General features: G+C 33.3%; 6 protein-coding genes and 1 pseudogene across 10 annotated transcripts; 2 read left to right on the top strand and 5 right to left on the bottom strand.

Annotated features, from left to right (window-relative positions):
- Positions 1-2,209: 2,209 nt before the first annotated feature.
- On the bottom strand, positions 2,210-4,355 carry cyp-33A1 (CYtochrome P450 family). Its single transcript, NM_072587.6, has 5 exons — positions 4,248-4,355; positions 3,727-4,142; positions 3,233-3,426; positions 2,808-3,177; positions 2,210-2,712 (listed from the first exon to the last, which is right to left on the bottom strand). The coding sequence occupies exons 1-5, from the start codon at positions 4,327-4,329 to the stop codon at positions 2,296-2,298; spliced, it is 1,479 nt and encodes a 492-aa protein (NP_504988.1). The 5' UTR covers positions 4,330-4,355; the 3' UTR covers positions 2,210-2,295.
- Positions 4,356-4,715: 360 nt separating this feature from the next.
- sre-11 (Serpentine Receptor, class E (Epsilon)) lies at positions 4,716-6,853 on the bottom strand (the record flags this gene model as incomplete). Its single annotated transcript, NM_182415.5, has 5 exons — positions 4,716-4,969; positions 5,402-5,617; positions 5,671-6,080; positions 6,545-6,699; positions 6,747-6,853. 5 exons carry the CDS (start codon positions 6,851-6,853, stop codon positions 4,805-4,807), a joined length of 1,053 nt encoding a protein of 350 aa, NP_872215.2. The 3' UTR covers positions 4,716-4,804.
- A 94-nt stretch (positions 6,854-6,947) lies between these two features.
- On the bottom strand, positions 6,948-9,231 carry nhr-94. Of its 2 annotated transcripts, NM_001392548.1 has the most exons (6): positions 9,110-9,231; positions 8,740-8,808; positions 8,552-8,685; positions 8,312-8,367; positions 7,604-8,266; positions 6,948-7,460 (listed from the first exon to the last, which is right to left on the bottom strand). In NM_001392548.1, exons 2-6 carry the CDS (start codon positions 8,799-8,801, stop codon positions 7,359-7,361), a joined length of 1,017 nt encoding a protein of 338 aa, NP_001379662.1. In that variant the 5' UTR covers positions 8,802-8,808; positions 9,110-9,231; the 3' UTR covers positions 6,948-7,358. The 2 variants fall into 2 exon arrangements, with proteins under 2 accessions (NP_001379662.1, NP_001370423.1); NM_001383342.1 differs by having other exon boundaries at positions 7,345-7,460; positions 7,604-8,367; positions 9,110-9,197.
- A 14-nt stretch (positions 9,232-9,245) lies between these two features.
- Positions 9,246-11,124, top strand: nhr-152 (Nuclear Hormone Receptor family). Of its 3 annotated transcripts, NR_136358.1 has the most exons (8): positions 9,278-9,443; positions 9,621-9,786; positions 9,875-10,014; positions 10,062-10,155; positions 10,214-10,299; positions 10,347-10,553; positions 10,600-10,706; positions 10,793-11,055. NR_136358.1 is itself a non-coding variant. In NM_072589.5 (7 exons), the coding sequence occupies exons 1-7, from the start codon at positions 9,402-9,404 to the stop codon at positions 11,053-11,055; spliced, it is 1,152 nt and encodes a 383-aa protein (NP_504990.2). In that variant the 5' UTR covers positions 9,246-9,401; the 3' UTR covers positions 11,056-11,124. The 3 variants fall into 3 exon arrangements, 1 of the variants encoding a protein (NP_504990.2); NM_072589.5 differs by having other exon boundaries at positions 9,246-9,443; positions 9,875-10,155; positions 10,793-11,124; NR_136359.1 differs by lacking the exon at positions 9,278-9,443 and having other exon boundaries at positions 9,620-9,786.
- C12D5.9 (T20D4.11-like domain-containing protein) lies at positions 11,089-12,884 on the bottom strand. The gene is made up of 4 exons (NM_072590.2): positions 12,636-12,884; positions 12,414-12,587; positions 11,839-12,156; positions 11,089-11,563 (listed from the first exon to the last, which is right to left on the bottom strand). The coding sequence occupies exons 1-4, from the start codon at positions 12,870-12,872 to the stop codon at positions 11,252-11,254; spliced, it is 1,041 nt and encodes a 346-aa protein (NP_504991.1). The 5' UTR covers positions 12,873-12,884; the 3' UTR covers positions 11,089-11,251.
- A 605-nt stretch (positions 12,885-13,489) lies between these two features.
- str-147 lies at positions 13,490-14,939 on the top strand (annotated as a pseudogene). The gene is made up of 8 exons: positions 13,490-13,669; positions 13,702-13,785; positions 13,872-13,949; positions 13,994-14,128; positions 14,174-14,337; positions 14,411-14,539; positions 14,755-14,835; positions 14,884-14,939. Coding segments are annotated over exons 1-8 (907 nt in total).
- A 15-nt stretch (positions 14,940-14,954) lies between these two features.
- Positions 14,955-16,390, bottom strand: C12D5.10 (T20D4.11-like domain-containing protein). Its single transcript, NM_072591.4, has 4 exons — positions 16,163-16,390; positions 15,937-16,110; positions 15,357-15,713; positions 14,955-15,307 (listed from the first exon to the last, which is right to left on the bottom strand). Exons 1-4 carry the CDS (start codon positions 16,382-16,384, stop codon positions 14,987-14,989), a joined length of 1,074 nt encoding a protein of 357 aa, NP_504992.2. The 5' UTR covers positions 16,385-16,390; the 3' UTR covers positions 14,955-14,986.
- Positions 16,391-18,017: the final 1,627 nt, after the last annotated feature.

Consider the following 18,017-nt stretch of genomic DNA (forward strand, 5'->3'; position numbering starts at 1 on the left):
TCCTTTCGGCTTTTCCTCCAAAATTTTTTTTGGCAATGTTTCAGTTGTCATCTTTCGAGCATTTTCTAGCAATTTGAAAACTTCCAGATTTTTGAAGATTTTGTATCGACAATTTTTATTAATTTCAAAATTCGTTTCAATTTTCTAGTTTTTCATAGTTTCAAATTTGAAAAAATTAAGGTAATTAAATGCAAACAAATGTAATAAAACCATTTTTGAAAAGTTTTTTTTCTCTTAAATAAGAGTTGCCAAAACCCCTTGATTAACTTTCCCATTTGTATTGTTTATTTTCTGAAACATTATATTTTTCATGACATTTCAACGATCTTCAAACTTCGAGTCACATTTTCAACATGTTTCTGAGCAGTGAAATGTGACTTTAATTGTATGTCAAAAATCTCTGTAATAAGACGTTTTTGAAGAACTATGTTCCCGGAAGTAGTTTATTTGGGATCCGAAGATAACACGAGAAGTCCTGTTTTTGAAATCAATGTTTAAAAAAGAAACATCTTAACATAACTCAAATCTTCACAGTGACGTTCTCAATCATCAAGTTTATGCCTTGTTTGAAAGGAGTCATGACATAGATTCTGAAATTTTCGTATTCCTATTCTAACTGATCTGATTTCCGTTTCACTGGGTCTGTTTCACTTTTATCAGAAAATAGAACATTCTTCTGGGTTTCTGACTCCACGTAATCCTTGACATCACAAAAAAGATGTTACGGCTTTCGGAGAACAGGCCAAACTATACAAATTAGAGACATCGGAAGAAATCATGATCATTGAAAGATGTTTTACTTTGGGAGAATTGATGTCAAAACAGAAAAATGAACGATTAAATTATGTTTGAGGATGAAATATAGAAAAAAAAAGTACTTTAGAATTCATTTACGTAGCTGTTGAAATTTTTCTGAGATGTTTGTCCTATTAATCCACTTATCTAATAATCCATTTGTCATCGGTTCCTGCAACAATAGCTCGGCACCTAACAAATAATGTCAGACCTGAATAACAATGCGATTATCCTGATAATGTCAAATGATACTATGCACATCTAATTGGAATTATTGAAGACATACATATAGATTTTTATTTCGGCTGTTAGTACGGGTAATATTGTTCGTGAGAAAAATTCGAAACATTTGCCATAATGATCGGAAAATTTTAAAAAAATGTATGATAACAGCTACTGTTGAGGAATTACTAGAATTTTGATGCACAAATTCAAAGAGTTGATGATATTTGCAGATTGATCTATAAACAATTGTATATTACTACTTTAGAATTTATTTTTGTAAGCACATGAAACCGCGTTCCACAGTGACATTTTATATAATTCAAGTTAGTGTATTTTTTATCTTTTTGTTGATTGGATATGAAAAACCTCAAACATACGTATTTCGAAATTGATCTATGAATTTGAAAGTTATTCACCTAGTGTAACTCCTTTGCAATAATTACTCAAAATGTCAAGATCAGAAACAACTAAAAATAAACATTTGCAGGCAGTTCTAAATTCAAACATCTCCAAAGAATTTGAAATCCCTTGACAATGATCAATTGATGTTAAAAGAAATCGCCTTGTAAATTCAAAATTAGAAAAAAAAGCAGGCATGTTTAGTCCAACTCTAACTTCATCAGTCTTCTTTTGGACGAACTACTAAAGTGGCGGTTCAGTTTTTTTTCGGAGAATGCGTTATTTGGTTGCAATAATATCAACATCAACAATAATGTTCCCGATCTCATAAGAATACGGTAACGGACTAGAAAACTATACACTCGAAACTATGTTGCGTCAAGCATAATTCGATGAGGAAACTTCCATATGCCTTGATTCAAATCTAATGTGATATTCCAGCTGAATAGCTTCAAAAACTTGAAACTCAAAAATTAGTTATGTAAGGTTTAAGATCAAAATGTTGGTTTTATTCACATAATTCTGGTTGGAAGATTTTTGATCGTTCTTTAAAAAAATAGCTTTTATATTTTTACGCATGATCAGGCAAAAATGTACCAATTTGGCGTTTTCTGATAGTGTAAAATAGAATAGAGAGTAGTTTTACAAAAAAACAAGGCATGCTATTATAGAGAACATTCGAATTAAACAATATTGAAATCAATTCACAGTAGGGATGTGCAACCAGACGTTCGAAAAACCAGACGCACGAATTCGTCCGATTGCATAGCCCTAATTCACAGAAAATGGTAACTTTTAAAGCTTCATTTTTCATTTAAAGATCTCAGTTTGAACAAACAAATATCACAAAGCAAAAATTAAAAACAGTCTGAAACTTTAGCTTGAGTATCTTGGCTTGACCTGACATGTGTAATCTTGAGCTTTTGCGATGAAAGCAAAAGTTCTCTCCAGTGATGGAACTCCATTGGATCCACAGTTAAACTCGTATCGATTGAAAGAATTTGCAGTGAACAGGAACAATTCCATTCGAGCAAGTCCTTCTCCAAGACATACCCGTTTCCCAATTGAGAATGGGACAAGTTCTTCGATTTTTTTCAGATTTCCACTCTCATCCAGATATCTTTCAGGCACAAATCTTTCGGGTTCTTCGAATATTTCTGGGTCTGACATAACACTGCTGATTTGGTGAATGACTGTTGTTCCCTTTGGAATTGTACACCCAAGGAGTTGAACATCACGAGTAACAGCATGTGGGAGATTCATTGGGACTAGATTGGCACATCGTTGAGCTTCCTGAAAATAACCATTAAAATTAAAGTCGTCACGAAAATTAGCTAAATGTAGACGCTAGATTTCTAGATAATCATTTTGAGTCTACAACTACTTACATTAATAAATGCATTTGTGTATGGTAAGTTCAATTTATCCTTCATTGTAACCACTCGGTCTCCAATTACTTCTGTCAATTCCTTCTGCATTTTCCTCTGAGCATCCATATTATTAAGTGCAAAAGCAGTGAGGAATCCCATTGTATTTGTAGTTGTGTGCATCCCGGCAACCCACATATCGAAACACATATTCTTCAACTGCTCATTCGAAAATGACGCAAAATCTCCTTCGGCTTCTCGTTTCTTTTGCTCTTTCATAAAAGTTTCTACGTAATCCTTGCTATCAGAAGTTTCAAAATCAATTTCCTGTCGGTGTTCTTCGATTTGTTCATCGAAGAATTGGTAGATTCCATCACGCACTCGGCTGACACTGCAAACATTTTTTATTTGATGATCAATTCTAATTGAACTTATAGAATACTTACTCAGGAGTGAGAAGCTCGACCATCCATTGAGGCAAAAAATCGACTGTATACGCGAAGTAGACACGAAGACTACCTTGAACTTCAAAGAAAAGGTCCAGTAGTTTCTTAAGCTCATTGAATTTTGAGGAATCTTTGAATCGGTTTCCAAAGAGGAACTGGTTGATTATGTTGCCAATTGCCAAGTCGAAATGTTCCTGAAAAATTGGTTAAAGAGATAACATTGTGACAGTTTAAACTTATTGAAAAATTTCACGGAGGCATCAATATAGTTCACTATTTTTAATTTAAACTTTAGGTAAAGCAAATAAAAACGCAATTTTCCGCTATTGCTTTCGGAGGCAACTTACTGCCAGCAACCTGGCAACTTATTTAGTGCCACTACAATAAGTTACCAAATTGTTGGCAGGAAGTTGTCATAGTGTTGTCAGTATAATTTTTTCAAAAACGTACAAACAGAGGCGAAACGCTCTGCCTACACACGAAACCTTACTCACCTGAATATTAACTTCCTTTCCTTCCACCTTCTTCAGCTCTTCATCAATTTTGTCAACTTCTAACTGAATCGATGCTTCCATAGCTTCCTTCCCCATACCGAAATCCCTCAAAGTATGCAACGCAAATTTTCGGTGCTCTTTCCACGTGTTCCCATTAGTGTCAATAACTCCATAGTCTCCTCCACGAAGCGATGTATTCAACTTTGAGTAAATCATTTTGTCTAAGTAGCTGTGTCCATCATTAACAAAAGTGTCCTTGAGCTCTTTGTATCCAGTTATTATGACAGCTGGGTCAGTTCCCATCCAAACTGTGTATATCTTGCCAAATTTCTTGGTCCATGCGTCGTATGCCGCGGTTGGTGGAGGATAGGAGAAAAGTTCAATCATATTTCCGATAATGGGAAGTGGAATGGGACCTGTAAATTTTGAACTTTCCTGAATTTCATTGGCGATTAAAATTTATTTCCAATTTTCCAAAAAAACATAAATTCCGAAATTTTCGAAGTTTGAGTTTGACTAACCTGGTGGCAATCCTCGTCGCTTCCAATAAAATTCATTGAACAAGTATAACACAAATGCGGTCAAAAGTAGAAAGAAAATCATTTTAAACAAGAAAATCCGAACGAAAAATTTTATACTCGTCTGTTTTCAACATCGTTCCTTCTATTAAGTACTCAACCGAGACTACAACATTTCCGTACAGTCGGTGAGAAATCAATATTTTGCTGGGAAACAGCAAGTGGGCAAATGCGTACTTTGTAGGTAGGACGGCAGTGTCGGTTAATGTTTTAACAACATAGCGAGACAGAGCGAGAGATAGACAACTAGACAGTTTTTGTTCGAAAAATCACTTTTTACAACGGAAATAATATTTATGATTTTATAACTGACGTCTAGTGTCAGTTGTATTTTCCCATCTTTTTTTTTGTTTTAAGCCCACCAGTTTTCTTCTTCTTCAATAATCACTGCGGTTTGTAAAAAATGTAACCGAAAAATAATATTGCTTATTCGGAAAATCACAAAATTTTTGAATAGCTTATTCTATAGTTACAGTTAAATTCCAGAAAATTCAAAACAATTATGCTTCAACAATACTATGTTGTCTTGTCGCAGAAGTCGTTGGCACATTCCATGTAGTTTTGAGGTTATCGAAATAAGTCTCCACGGTCACATTCACATTCATTTCGGAGCCAAATGTATCGCAAAGTGGTGCAACTTGAACAGTGGCAGAGTTGAAGCCAATCTGAAACTTTATTCAGAATATTTTTTCTTTTGGAAAATGTTCCCTTTTAAATTTTTTTAGCAACAAGCATGTTGAATTTTGGTTCAATGCGTTTATGGAAATTGAAAGATTTCGAGAACTTTCTAGAGGAACTCGATTCTACAAAAATATTAATTTTCGGCAACCAAATTATTTTTGTTGGAAAAATGCCTTAAAATTTAACATGACACGTTTCAATTCAAAAACCAAACATGTTAATAAGAAAAATTCAAAATTTTGGGTTTAGAAAACAAAAAAAACTTCTGAAAATGGAAGGTGGCCAAGTAGACCTGACATGAGACGTGAGTCTTGTCAAAAATAGTTAAAAAAAAAGCTTGTCAAAATAAGTTCATATATGAAGTTTTGTACAAAGAGTAGTTTAAAAAATTTAAGATATTTTATATACAAACCCACCTTTCTCCACGTGGCTGATAAATGACGTTTCCATTTTTCACAGCAGTAGGAAATAATATGTGATAGCAAAAAGCTATAAACAAAAATGGCAGTGTTAAGCGCAACACTACAAATAGCTTGTTGCTCCGGAGTTATTTCCTTCAATCCTGATAACATCACACTGAGCACAAGCACTACATTCATGAATCCCATGTAAAAAATTATCAGGTTGAGCATCTAAAACATTTGGAGATATTAAAGTTATCGTTGCGTTCAAAAATTAAAGTTACCCGAAGTATCCTTATATTTTCTGTTATTTGGTATCTTTGAGTTAATGAATATGTAGTTATCACTGACGACAATATTGCGTGGTTTTTGTTGTACTGCACTTTGTTGTAGTGTTTTAAATACCCGGTGACTACCAGAGCCAATGCATTTAATGATATAAGACATATCACCACGTATATTGTATTTGAAGCGTTACGGAGAAAATAACAGGAAATTGTTCCAAATGTGATAAGAAGGAAAATCAAAGAAATTGAAATGTACTTTCTTGGCTTTTTCTCATAGTTTTCCACAAAATACGTGGCAAAACACCGTTCAATAATCATGCATGGTAAAATGCACATTGCAGATGCCATTGTGAAAATTGAGACATTCATTGAGGCAGTGAAGATCTTATCATTGTAGACTTTCAGATCTTAAAAAAAAATTATAAAACAAGTGAAGTAGTTGCTATTTTTGCCTCAGAGTCTCTTTTAGTCGCATTCTTGATAGTCTTACTCTCAAAACGATCCCTTTTTGATTAATCTTGAATATAATACTAATTTAAAAAATATGCTATCTAGATATTGTGAGGTTATAAAAAAATTCAAGTTTTTAAAAAAATCTGAAGATTTTCCAAATTTGCCAGTTCACCAAAACTTTGACTGAAAGTTTCAGCAAATCAAAAAAGTACTTGGAGGTTTCCTTTACGTTTATTTAGAGAGTATTCTCACTGAAAATAGTTGTTTAATGCTTGTCGAGAATCGGTTAGATTAAAAATCAAAAATTTATTTTCCTAAAAAACAATTAGTTTGAACTGTTGTTTTTTGTCTGGTTTTCTTTCTAGGAAAATAAATATACGTAACATCAACTGAAAAATATCTCCTAAACATTTCTTACCGTCTATTCCAAAGAACATATCTAGTCGCATGGTGATATTTGCGATGTTATCCATAATATGAATACAATAAATATAACCTAACAAGATAGTGAAATTGAAATGAAACTGTTTTGCACATAGCATAACCCAGAAGAAAAAGGAAAATTGGATGGTACTAAAAATTAATATTAAATTTTGTTTGAACCGATTTTTGATACTTACTCAATTATGTATAAGAAAAATTCTAGATATAGATAATTTTTTAAATATGGAAAATATTCAGTGTGGTTTTGAAAGTGAGTTAGGTTGATGTAGTGAATAAGAAGCATTATTTACAGAAAAAAATGAATCTTAATCTTTCCGGAAAAATTGAATGTATGAATCCAAAGCTTTTCTTGGTCAAAAAGATCAGTCAAAGTGAAAAAAAAACACAAATTGTATTCAATAGGCCTGAAATTATGAGCTGTCTCAACACAAAAATTTGAGCGAATACCAATATTATCTATACAAAATCTGAAATACGTAATATTAAATGAAAGAGATAAAAAACGGAAATAAGGGTAATCAGAACAATAGCCGCAATAAGTGGGATCTCTGAGGAATAAGCTGATAACAAAATCTATGAATTAGTTAATGAGAAAAACACTAAAAATTGAGCGATAAATAGTCTGACACGCTTTCGTTGTAACCGTGGAGTTCAAAGATTTTTTTAAATTGTATTCTCTGTTGCAAAACATCATTGCCATTTTTATGGTCAAAAAAAATAAAAATAGTACATATTTAAAAATAACAGTGAGAGAGCCAAAATATGTGCGAAGTTTTCAGTAAAAACACTTAAATTTTCCGAACCAACACCATTCGACGGAACTCTTCATCAGCTTGAACATTGTACATCTCGCACATTTGAACTTCTTCTTGAAGCCAGCGATCTGTTTTCTGAAAAACATTTCTTTTTCAGAATTAGCTAAGTTATCGGAACTGTGACAAAAGTCGTACATAATCTTTTAGTCTTTTAACATTTTTTGAATAAAAAAAGAAGTTTCAAAATCAAGTAAACGAGAAATAAATTCAAGATTTACCTCCATTAAAAGCAATGCCTCAAAAACTTTCAACATTCGATCTGTAGGTTTATTATTCTCCAAATAATATCCTCTCAACTCTCTTTGAATAACTTTTCTCATTCGATGACACATTTCAGAGCATTTTTCTGATATATTTGTGTATCCTGGATCCAATAACATCAGTGCAAGCAGAGCCATTAATTCCATTTGATCAAATTTCAATTCGAACAATGGATATGCCACGTGGACATAGTACGACTTCCAATACGGTTCAAATATGCGATAAACATCAATATCCTTCATACTTTTCCCAATCATGCAGTCTTTATAAAATTTCGAAATTTGTTTTGCTGGTTTTCCATTCGGCGCGAAAAATGTGTGAACATCCGATTTTTTCTCAACAGCAAAAATAGCCGACTCAAAAAATGTCCACTTTGGATAAAAGTTTGAGAATAAATTCAACTTGTCCAGATCATTAAGGTCCTGCAACTCTAGGAATGTTTTCTCCAACTTTTTCCATAAAATTCGAGAATCCACAATTGCAATACTGGTATACTCGAAATAGTTAATCTGCTCCGAACTCGAAGATTTATGAACAACTTCTCTTTCCTTGGCAAGAATTCGGTAATTACTCAGTGCGTTGAGAGTTCGATCATTGTTGCGAAGAGCAATTTGTGCCGTCTGAAAAATTTGTTTTTACAAAAATTTGAACAAGTAGGTGTCTACCTCAATAAAATTTCTGCCAGCTCGCGGGAGATTGTGGTCGCGTTTTTGTTGAACTTCTGAAATTTATGTCATTGACTATACATTCAACAATACTCCATATTTGAACTTTTAAATTAAAGTTAAATTAGAATAATGGAAAAATAATGCATCTTAATAAACGGGTTTTTAAAAAGAATAGTCTGGCATCATCGTGCAAAATCACAGTTTTACAATAGATGAAAAAAAAATTTTTAAACTAACTTGTGATCATCATTCCATTTTTCACACACATCTTCATCCTACAATATCTGCACGGAGCCCGCTCCGCTTCACAATTGCATTTTTTCAGCTGCTTTGGAGAGTTTACATATCTTCGGAAAAACGCCGCACACGATCTGTTTCAAATAAAGAATTGTGTATCAAATTTTACTACCATCAAAACCAGATACCTGCAAGAAACGATTCCAAAATGAAGCTCTGAAGACGACACCTCACAAATTTTGCAAAACATGTTATGCCTAGAATAAATAAAAATTTGAAGGCTGAAATCCAAACTGTGTATACTATTTGACTAGTTTTCACATATTCTGATTGTTGAACTGACATTAAAACGCGAAAATGGCAAATCTGAATTTAAATCCTTTTGGTATGTGATCCCTCTACAGTGAATCACAAACCATAATGTTTTCTACACCCACGCGTTTTGTTTTATTTCTCATAAACTGTGACTAGGCTGTTTGTTGCAATCAGATTGTGGAACTATTTATAAATGTCATATTTTGTTTTGGAAATAATGAAACTAACTAAACTAAAACCTACTTTGTGCATCCAATAATTGGCAAATTCAACAACTCATGGAATGTCTGATGAGGTAGTGATTAGGAAGTTTTCGCAAATGACTGTTCAACAAGGTAATCAACAACTGCGCTCCACTGCAATTCAGAAACATGTGTTTCTACCAATGAGACATCGACGACATCACAGATCAATGAAGGTCAAAATATGGCATATGGCCGGTTGTAGAACGTAATGCACTATTAATTAGATAACATCTTAGATCGTCTAGATGATTTTTTAGTTAAGTTGGCAAATTGTAGTATTCTTCAGTACAATGGATTTTTTACATCAGGTTGCTAATAATTCTATTTTAAAAGTAAGTTGTTTTTTTTCCGATAAGTGAAAACGTGTTTTTTGTTCAGGCATTCAGACATAATATTAAGAAATAATTTCCCAACATTAAAGTCAAAGTTAAAGACGTTCATAACATGCTTGAAAATTTTTTCGTTTGTCTCCGATTATTACAATAATTTTAAAATGCTCATAATTTCAGTTCCCTTCACCCTTCAACTGTAAAATATGTAATCGGCCGGCACATGGTCATCATTGTGACGTGGCAACTTGTAAGGGCTGCAAAACGTTTTTCCGTCGGATGTATTTATTGAAATCTGAGCTACGGTGCTATATAAATAGTGACTGTTTTGATTTAGACAAGAGAAGTTAGTTTGAATTTTTAAATTTTAATTTACCGGAAAATACTTTTCTGTATTTCTCATTAAATTCTCAATCCGTAATTACAATTTTCAGCTGAACCACTTCTTCGTTGTCGAGCTTGCCGCTTCAAAAAATGTCTTTTAGTTGGAATGAACCCAAATGCTTTAAATTTTCGAACAACTAAAAACTTGACTCAAAGCTTAAAAAACTCCAAAGAAGAGAAAATTAAAGATGTGATTAACGAGCTAACCTATTTGGATTGCAAACTTGAGCAATTCAGACTATCGGCTTATAACCCAAATTGGACCGAAATTGGAGGACTGGAAGATTTGTTACGTTGCTCCAGCAAACTGAGCCTTTCTAATAAATTTGGGGTAACTGTGTTAGATTCAGTGAACAAGTATAATTTTGAAGTTTTTCCCCGATTTTCAGCCTTTCCCTGGATGGCCTTACCACCCAAATCATATTTTTGCTAGCTCAAATTTGGATTATAATTTCAAAACTTATTCACCTCATAGGTACGATTTAAAAAATATGAAATTTGTCAATAAAGGCAGTTTTCCAGAAAACAGTGGAGATTTTTCAATTTGCTCACATCAATCGAATTCTTGAAAACCTTCCCATTTTTTCTAAAACTTGACACAAAGGACCAGTTGATCTTGATGAGGCATGTTGTAGTTGGTTGTTCAAATTTACATTCTGCATATTACACATTGAAAAATAAATATGAAGATCTTCGCCAACCGGATGGCACTCAACGACCCAAAAAATCGTAGGTTCAAATTTTGGCAAATAATTAAAATCAATTAAAATTCAAGTGAACCCCAGTATTCTACATTTGCAATGGTGTTTTATGCTCTGATGAGAGTTGGAGTTCACTACATTGAATACTTATTGCTCAAAATGATATTCATCTGTAATCCAGGTAAGAATATTTTCAAGTGAGACCTGACCCCCAAACATCGAAGTTCACGTCAGAAATTAAAGAAAAACTTTTTGTCAAGTTTTCAGCGATTCCCAATCTGTCAAGCAACGCTCAATACAAACTAGAAAAAGGTCGAAGTTTTTACTCTGAAATGTTGCTGGTTTACTGTCTTCAAAGTTTGAATTCCAGCGGCCCAACTCGATATGTAGATCTGATTGGAGTTATTGCTACTCTGGAAAAGCAGCAGAAACTACTGAAAGATCTTCATGTTTGTCTCCTTGCTCCAATGTTGTCAATTCTTCCAAAAGAATTCAGCAGGAGTTTGATGTATGAAATGATTTTTAGTTAAGATTTTCGAATTGCAATTTTGAGAAAGATCTAATGAAACATTCAATTGAACTTTAATTTCATCCATAACCGATAAACATGTGAGAATTCATTATGCGGGATTATTTAAGCTTTTGAAAAAAATTAGAAAACAATCAAATTTAATTTTTTCTAGATTTTTAGTATTAAAAAAATGGGCAATTGACAGGACTTTATTATCAAAACAAATCCGCAGTTTTAGATGCTTCCCAATCGCGGTCAAAATTTTCCAAAATTGCAGCTCCACATATTCCTCCCATCATAGTTCTCATACATTCCTTGTCTTCCAAGAAACTGTTGCGAGGCATTGTTGAACTTGGATTAAGTAAACTGTCGATGACGCACTTATAACTTGTCGAAGTGGGACTAATCATGACTTGGAATTTGCAAAGTGAGAACGGTACAAGAGTTAGCTTTTCACAACCTTCTTTGTATGCATTGGCATTTGTCTGGTTATGCTGGGTGTAAAAACAACTTTTTTGAAGACAATTCTGAAATGTTTTTTTCAACTTCAGGCACAATAACAACAAGCTTCTTCAGAAACTCAATTAAAAATTATTATGATATTCCAAACAAATTTCGAATACCAAAACAAATTCTTGATTTTATAAAATCACACATACAAAAGTGTTACCTATGCCTACCTCGTACCTATAAAAGTTCATACTGTTAAAGTTCATCTGGTTAAACGACAATGACAACATAATAATCTGGTATACTTTGAATATAAGATAAAATATTCACTATCAGATAAGTCAAAAATTACCTGCAACTCATCACAAACATCCGGTCTGTTTTCAACAGCAGGCTTCGTCTCATTTGCATTTTTGATAAGCTTATCAAGTGATCCAACTACACCATTTCCCAATTTCAAGAGCACAGGTTGGCATTGTTTTGATATCATTTCATCGTGTAATGAAGAACATTTTTTCTCGTCTGGTTTGATGCTCATAATATCCACAAACTTGTCATAACTTGAGTTCAAATATTCCAGTGCTTTCTCATCACACCTTCTTTCGTTGGCGATACTCACAACACACGATTTTCCATTAATATATGCATCACGTCGAGTTTTCAAATCCGTCTAAAAGTTGACGCATTATGCTAATCTGATAAATGCCAATCCTTTCAAAATTCATTTGAAAACAAAAATAAAAAAAGGCATACAAATTGTTATTATGGAGTAGTCACGCATCCGGAAAATACAAGTAGGGAAATACTACTTTTTCCTACTATTAATTATTTCATATTTCTATCAGGTTTCGAACATTAGTTCCTGGAGTGTCCTAATAATTTGGCCCCTCATAACAACCCTACTTCTTATCAATATATAATGATTACCGAGAAAAAGTCAAATTCGACTGTGCAATGGCGTGACTTGTTATAGACCGTCTCATAAAACTTTGGGATACATTCTTGCATCTTGTAGTTATTGAACTCTATTTTTTCGCATTTTCTCTCATAAACTTCCTTGCTTCTCTGAGCTTCATCACATTCAATTTCCGCAAAACAACTCTGAAATCGTTACGATAATGTGTAAAAGTCTTAGTAACAAAAGCATACAGTAATTTTTTCACATGCGCTACTCATGTTCTTGGCAATTGGCACAGTAATTTGAGTTGGTGGATATTCCTCTGTTAGATACATCAAATCGTTCACATACCGTAGGCATTTTCCTTCTAGCACAAATTGCTCTTTTGGTGTACAAACTCTGAGGGGAGAATTCAATAGGTTGGATTTAGAATCAACAAAGTTGAAATATGACATTACTAGACATACCAAAAGAGTTGGTTTCCGCATTTTAGTGGGAGCAAAAAATGAATGAAATGTGATTTATTTATAGTTAGTCGCAATAATCGATTTTAATCCAAATTTAATAGGTATCGAAAAAACGTTGTTCTTTGTATTATAAGCAGTATATAAACTGTATGATGAACTGTACTGAGTCATAAATTTTTGAACGAAAAGTACTTTTTATCAAATAAAAGAATCTAACTAGAGAAGGTGCCACTGGACATGTAAACGAGGCATGTTCCATTTGAAAGCGCACACTGAGAAATGGTTAAGTATGAATTTTAAGCTCAGAACTGATCTTTTAAAGTGCTTCAAAAGCAAAATTCATTCTTTTGTTTAACAAAATATCAGATTTCTGGAAAAAATGGGTTCTTTTCAGAGCTCTCCCAAACGTTTTATGAAATTACGAAAGTGAAAGGCATTTGCAATCGAGCTTCTCTGAGCTCTCAGATAGCTCACTTCTGAAATTTCGCAGCTCAAAATTCATATCTATCCATTTATCAACACTGTCTTTTGAATGAAGCATGTTTCATTCAAAAGTCCGGTAGCACCTACATTTCCTGCTCTAGTATAGTCTTTATCCAACTAGAAACAGAAAACCTTTGATTTTAAAGACACAAAAAATGCCCGCTGCATACAATTCAGTACATTGGATTTTTTGCCGCCCAGATCACAAACTCATTTTTTGTTTACTTGCTCGTTAAAAAATCTGGAAAACACTTTGGAGCATATCGTTATGTTATGACAACATTTGCTTTAAACTCGTTGATGTATGCCTGGATTGAAATAATAACACATCCGGTTGTGGAATAAAATTAATAAAAGAACTTTAGGTAATCCATATAAAAGGCCTAGTATTTATTGTCTACATGGATAGCCCTTTGAAATATCATAAATGGATTGGAAACAATATTACATGTAGGTTAATTGATATAACTTTAAAGCTGAAAACAAAGTATTACCGTTTGAAAAGATATCAAAACTTCTCATTTCGAATTATCCAGGCCTTTTTTGCGGTTCATATGCTCTTGTAATATCTCTCCTCGCAGCTCAGTTTTTCTACATATATATCGCGATATGCAGGTATTTTGAAATATTCTTATAAAAATGAGTTTTCTATATATTAGGCCGGACGCATTACCTAGCATTGAAGGTTTCAAACTGAGTCTGATATTTATTCCGTGTTTTATTTGTTTCTTTGCATGGAATTTGTTGGTTTATTTTGGAATGGCCAACACCGTAGAGAAACAGGAATATATTGAGTAAGCATTTAAATATGTTTGTTTATAAAAGTTAATAACTTATAGAGAAGAACTGAGAGCTTGTTATGATGAAGATTCTACCAAGATCTCTTTTATTGCTCCAATGTACTGGTCGATTGGGGAAAATGGGGAGAAAATTTGGAACATTTTGGAAATTGTGTGCGTTGACCACAAAACCAACATGCGCACTTGGATGTGCGGTGATTATTGTAAGTTGTAATATACTAAAAGTAAATAATACCAATTGAATTAAAGCTTTGTTAAACATTTGTTCTTTTTCAGATTATTTGCTTTTCAACAATTATATTTTGTGCAACAAACCTATATTCATCGTTGAAGAAAAATCAAGTTCATATGAGTGCAAAGACAATGGAATTGAATCGCCAGTTTTTCAGAACTCTAATATTTCAGGTAAACGGTAGTTTATTTAACGTGATGTATTTAGTGTGCTCCACATATATAGTGATCTTCCAAAACAAATTTTTTAAAATCAAATTCATAGAAGTCTTCACAAATTATTGTTTTAGATGACACATTTTAAATTTACACGACCTTTTTTTTTTAATTTTTGTTGCTTAGCATGCCATTTTTCGAAGTGTATGTTAGCAAACTGGCGAGCCTTGCAGCAGCTAGTGTGGCAATATATCCGTCGCTGGAGCCACTTATTGCAATGTTTTGTATCAAAGATTTCAAACGATATGTTACTTGTGAGTGGTTTTTCTTTTAGAGACGTCGATTGAATGAAAATCATTCAGGTTCCCGCACAAAAGTGCTTCCTGGAAGTACATATCAGCTGTCAACTGGGGCATAATTGCACATTAAACAAAAAAATGGAATTACATCCAAGATTCATAACGATCAAGGTTTCTTCAACATTCCTTTTGTAAAATAAAATTCATAATTATTATCGAAATTCTCCAGTGCAGCAGCTCCACATTTAGCCTCGATTCCATTTTTAATGCAGTTTTTCAATACGACTGGAGCATTTTCCACAGTTTTCGATGTTTCGTAATTTTTCACACAGTTGCTTAAAGTTGAATTATCGTCTCGAAAAAAGTCGAGGCAATCGACAAATTTTTCATTTATATTGTCCATTTTTTCCAACTCGCCACAGACTACGTCTAAATATTCGCTGATCCCTTTCTTTTTGGAGAATGTACAGGAATCTACCAGACAGTCCTGAAGAAGTTTTTAGAGTTTAGATTACAAAAAGTTTTAAACAATGCACCTGTACATACATGCAAATCTTTGAGGTGTCTGAATCATCATGCTTCAGCAAATTCGTAAATTCATTTGCTTCGTCGCTTTCGGATTGATTCATCACCATTGGTGGCATAAGTTTTGCAAAAAGAGTAACAAATTGTAAAGAAAATTGAGAAACTGGCTCATTGCAGCGAAGCTCGTTTAGCTCATAGTACAGACCAACACAAGGTTCTCCATCAGGTTTAATTGAGATTAGATCCACAAAGTGTTCATATTGAGAAGAGAAATACATAACTGAACTGTTAGAACAATCATTGGTTACAATTTCCATAAAACAATCCTTTCCAGAAAGATACGCATTTCGCTTGGTTACAGGATCTTTCTGAAAATTATCAAATTCAAAATCCAAAATGCAAGTAATTTCGGTAGAAAATCATCCATAATTTATCGACGACCGACATTTCAGCAATGCTAGAAAACTCGGAAGATGTCGGAACATGTGTGCTGGAAAATTTGACAATTTCAAAATTGAAAATAGCCGTAAATTGTTTTATCGTTTGTGAATTTAAATTCGTTCCATCTAAACAAAACTTTCAAAAACTCACTGCTAACCAGTCAAAGTTCTTTGTACAGTTGTATGTGTCCTCGAAAATTGCGCCATAAATTTCTAGCATGCACTCCTTAACTCTGGCATTCGAAATTTTCATTTCGGCGCATTCCCGCTCAAATTTCTTTTTATAATTCGCAGATTCTTGGCACTCATACTCTCCATAACACTTCTGGAAATATACAGTTAAAATCGGAAAACCATCGGACAAATTCAATTATTACAATTACACTGCTACACAAATCCGTCATATTTCCAATAATATCATCTGGTAGAATTTTTCCATCGTAGTCGTCATTATATGAATTGAGTTCATTTGCAAATGGTTCACAATTTTGTTGAACTGATTGAATGTCTTGCAATGTGCAGTTTTTTAAAGTAACATTGCTTTCTGGAGTGACAGAAACAAAAAGTAACAATATAATAAAAGGAGAAAAGTGTTGCATTTCACACAAAAAAGAGTGGTGAACGTATCGGACCAGGTTTTAAATAGTTTTGATGGATTAATTTTTGATCTATTGAATACTTGTGTACTTGGCAAATCGGGCAAGCTTCCCAATAAATGTTTCCAGAATTTTACAACGAGTTGTGGGAAAGCTGCTGTACTATGGTTGATAACATTATTTCCCTTCCCTTAAGCAAAAAAAAATTCAAAAATTTAGACACTGAACTTATCTATAATTTGATCTATCTAGTAGTAAGTAAAACTGGGCAAACACTAATTGACTATCTTTTCTTTGACTACCTTTGCTCATTGACTACCTTTCGGATCATTGACTACCTTTTGCTCATTGACTGCCTTTGCTCATTGACTACCTTTCGGATCATTGACTACCTTTTGCTCATTGACTACCCTTCGGCTCATTGACTACCTTTGCTCATTGACTACCTCAGATCATTGACTACCTTTTGGCTCATTGACTACCTTCAATTGCTCATTGACTACCTTTATCTAATTTTTCAGAATTTTCAGTTTATTTCGCTGAAAAATCAGAATTTTCAATAACATGTTACTTTTTGATGTCTAAGAAGGTCGTGCACTTTCTCATTTCCTGATATTCCGGAAAAAATAGAGATGAGATCTGATGTATAAATGCTCATTGACTACCTTCAAATGCTCTTTGACTACCTCTATCTAATAAAATTTTCCAAAATTTATTTTTTTGAAAACTTTTCAAAATTTGATCAGATATTGTAGAAAAGTGCAATTTTTGTCGTTTTTCTAGTTTGGATGTTCTGCACACTATTGCAGACGAAAACCTGAGGTATAGTAGAACCCCTAAGCTCAAAAAAACGCACTCACTTCGGATGCTGATATCTCCGTGGAAAAAAAATTTATGGCAAAGTGATTAACTACAAAGTTGTATATCTTAATCTAAAGTGCAACTTTGTAGTTGATTGTTTTTTCTCAAAAAATTTGTTGGTCGAGATAAAGTTGTGTAAAGTTTGGCACCTTCATGCTTGTATTTTCTTCTTCTTTTTCTGTTCATATCTCATCCAACAAATTTTTTGAGAAAAAACAATCAACTACAAAGTTGCACTTTAGATTAAGATATACAACTTTGTAGTTAATCACTTTGCCATAAATTTTTTTTCCACGGAGATATCAGCATCCGAAGTGAGTGCGTTTTTTTGAGCTTAGGGGTTCTGCTATACCTCAGGTTTTCGTCTGCAATAGTGTGCAGAACATCCAAACTAGAAAAACGACAAAAATTGCACTTTTCTACAATATCTGATCAAATTTTGAACAGTTTTCAAAAAAATAAATTTTGGAAAATTTTATTAGATAGAGGTAGTCAAAGAGCATTTGAAGGTAGTCAATGAGCATTTATACATCAGATCTCATCTCTATTTTTTCCGGAATATCAGGAAATGAGAAAGTGCACGACCTTCTTAGACATCAAAAAGTAACATGTTATTGAAAATTCTGATTTTTCAGCGAAAAAAACTGAAAATTCTGAAAAAATAGATAAAGGTAGTCAATGAGCAACTGAAGGTAGTCAATGATCTAAGGTAGTCAATGAGCAAAAGGTAGTCAAAGAGAAGGTAGTCAATGAGTGTTTGCCGTAAAACTGGCAG

This window comes from Caenorhabditis elegans, chromosome V, assembly GCF_000002985.6.
Source record: "Caenorhabditis elegans chromosome V".
NCBI lineage: Eukaryota > Metazoa > Nematoda > Chromadorea > Rhabditida > Rhabditidae > Caenorhabditis > Caenorhabditis elegans.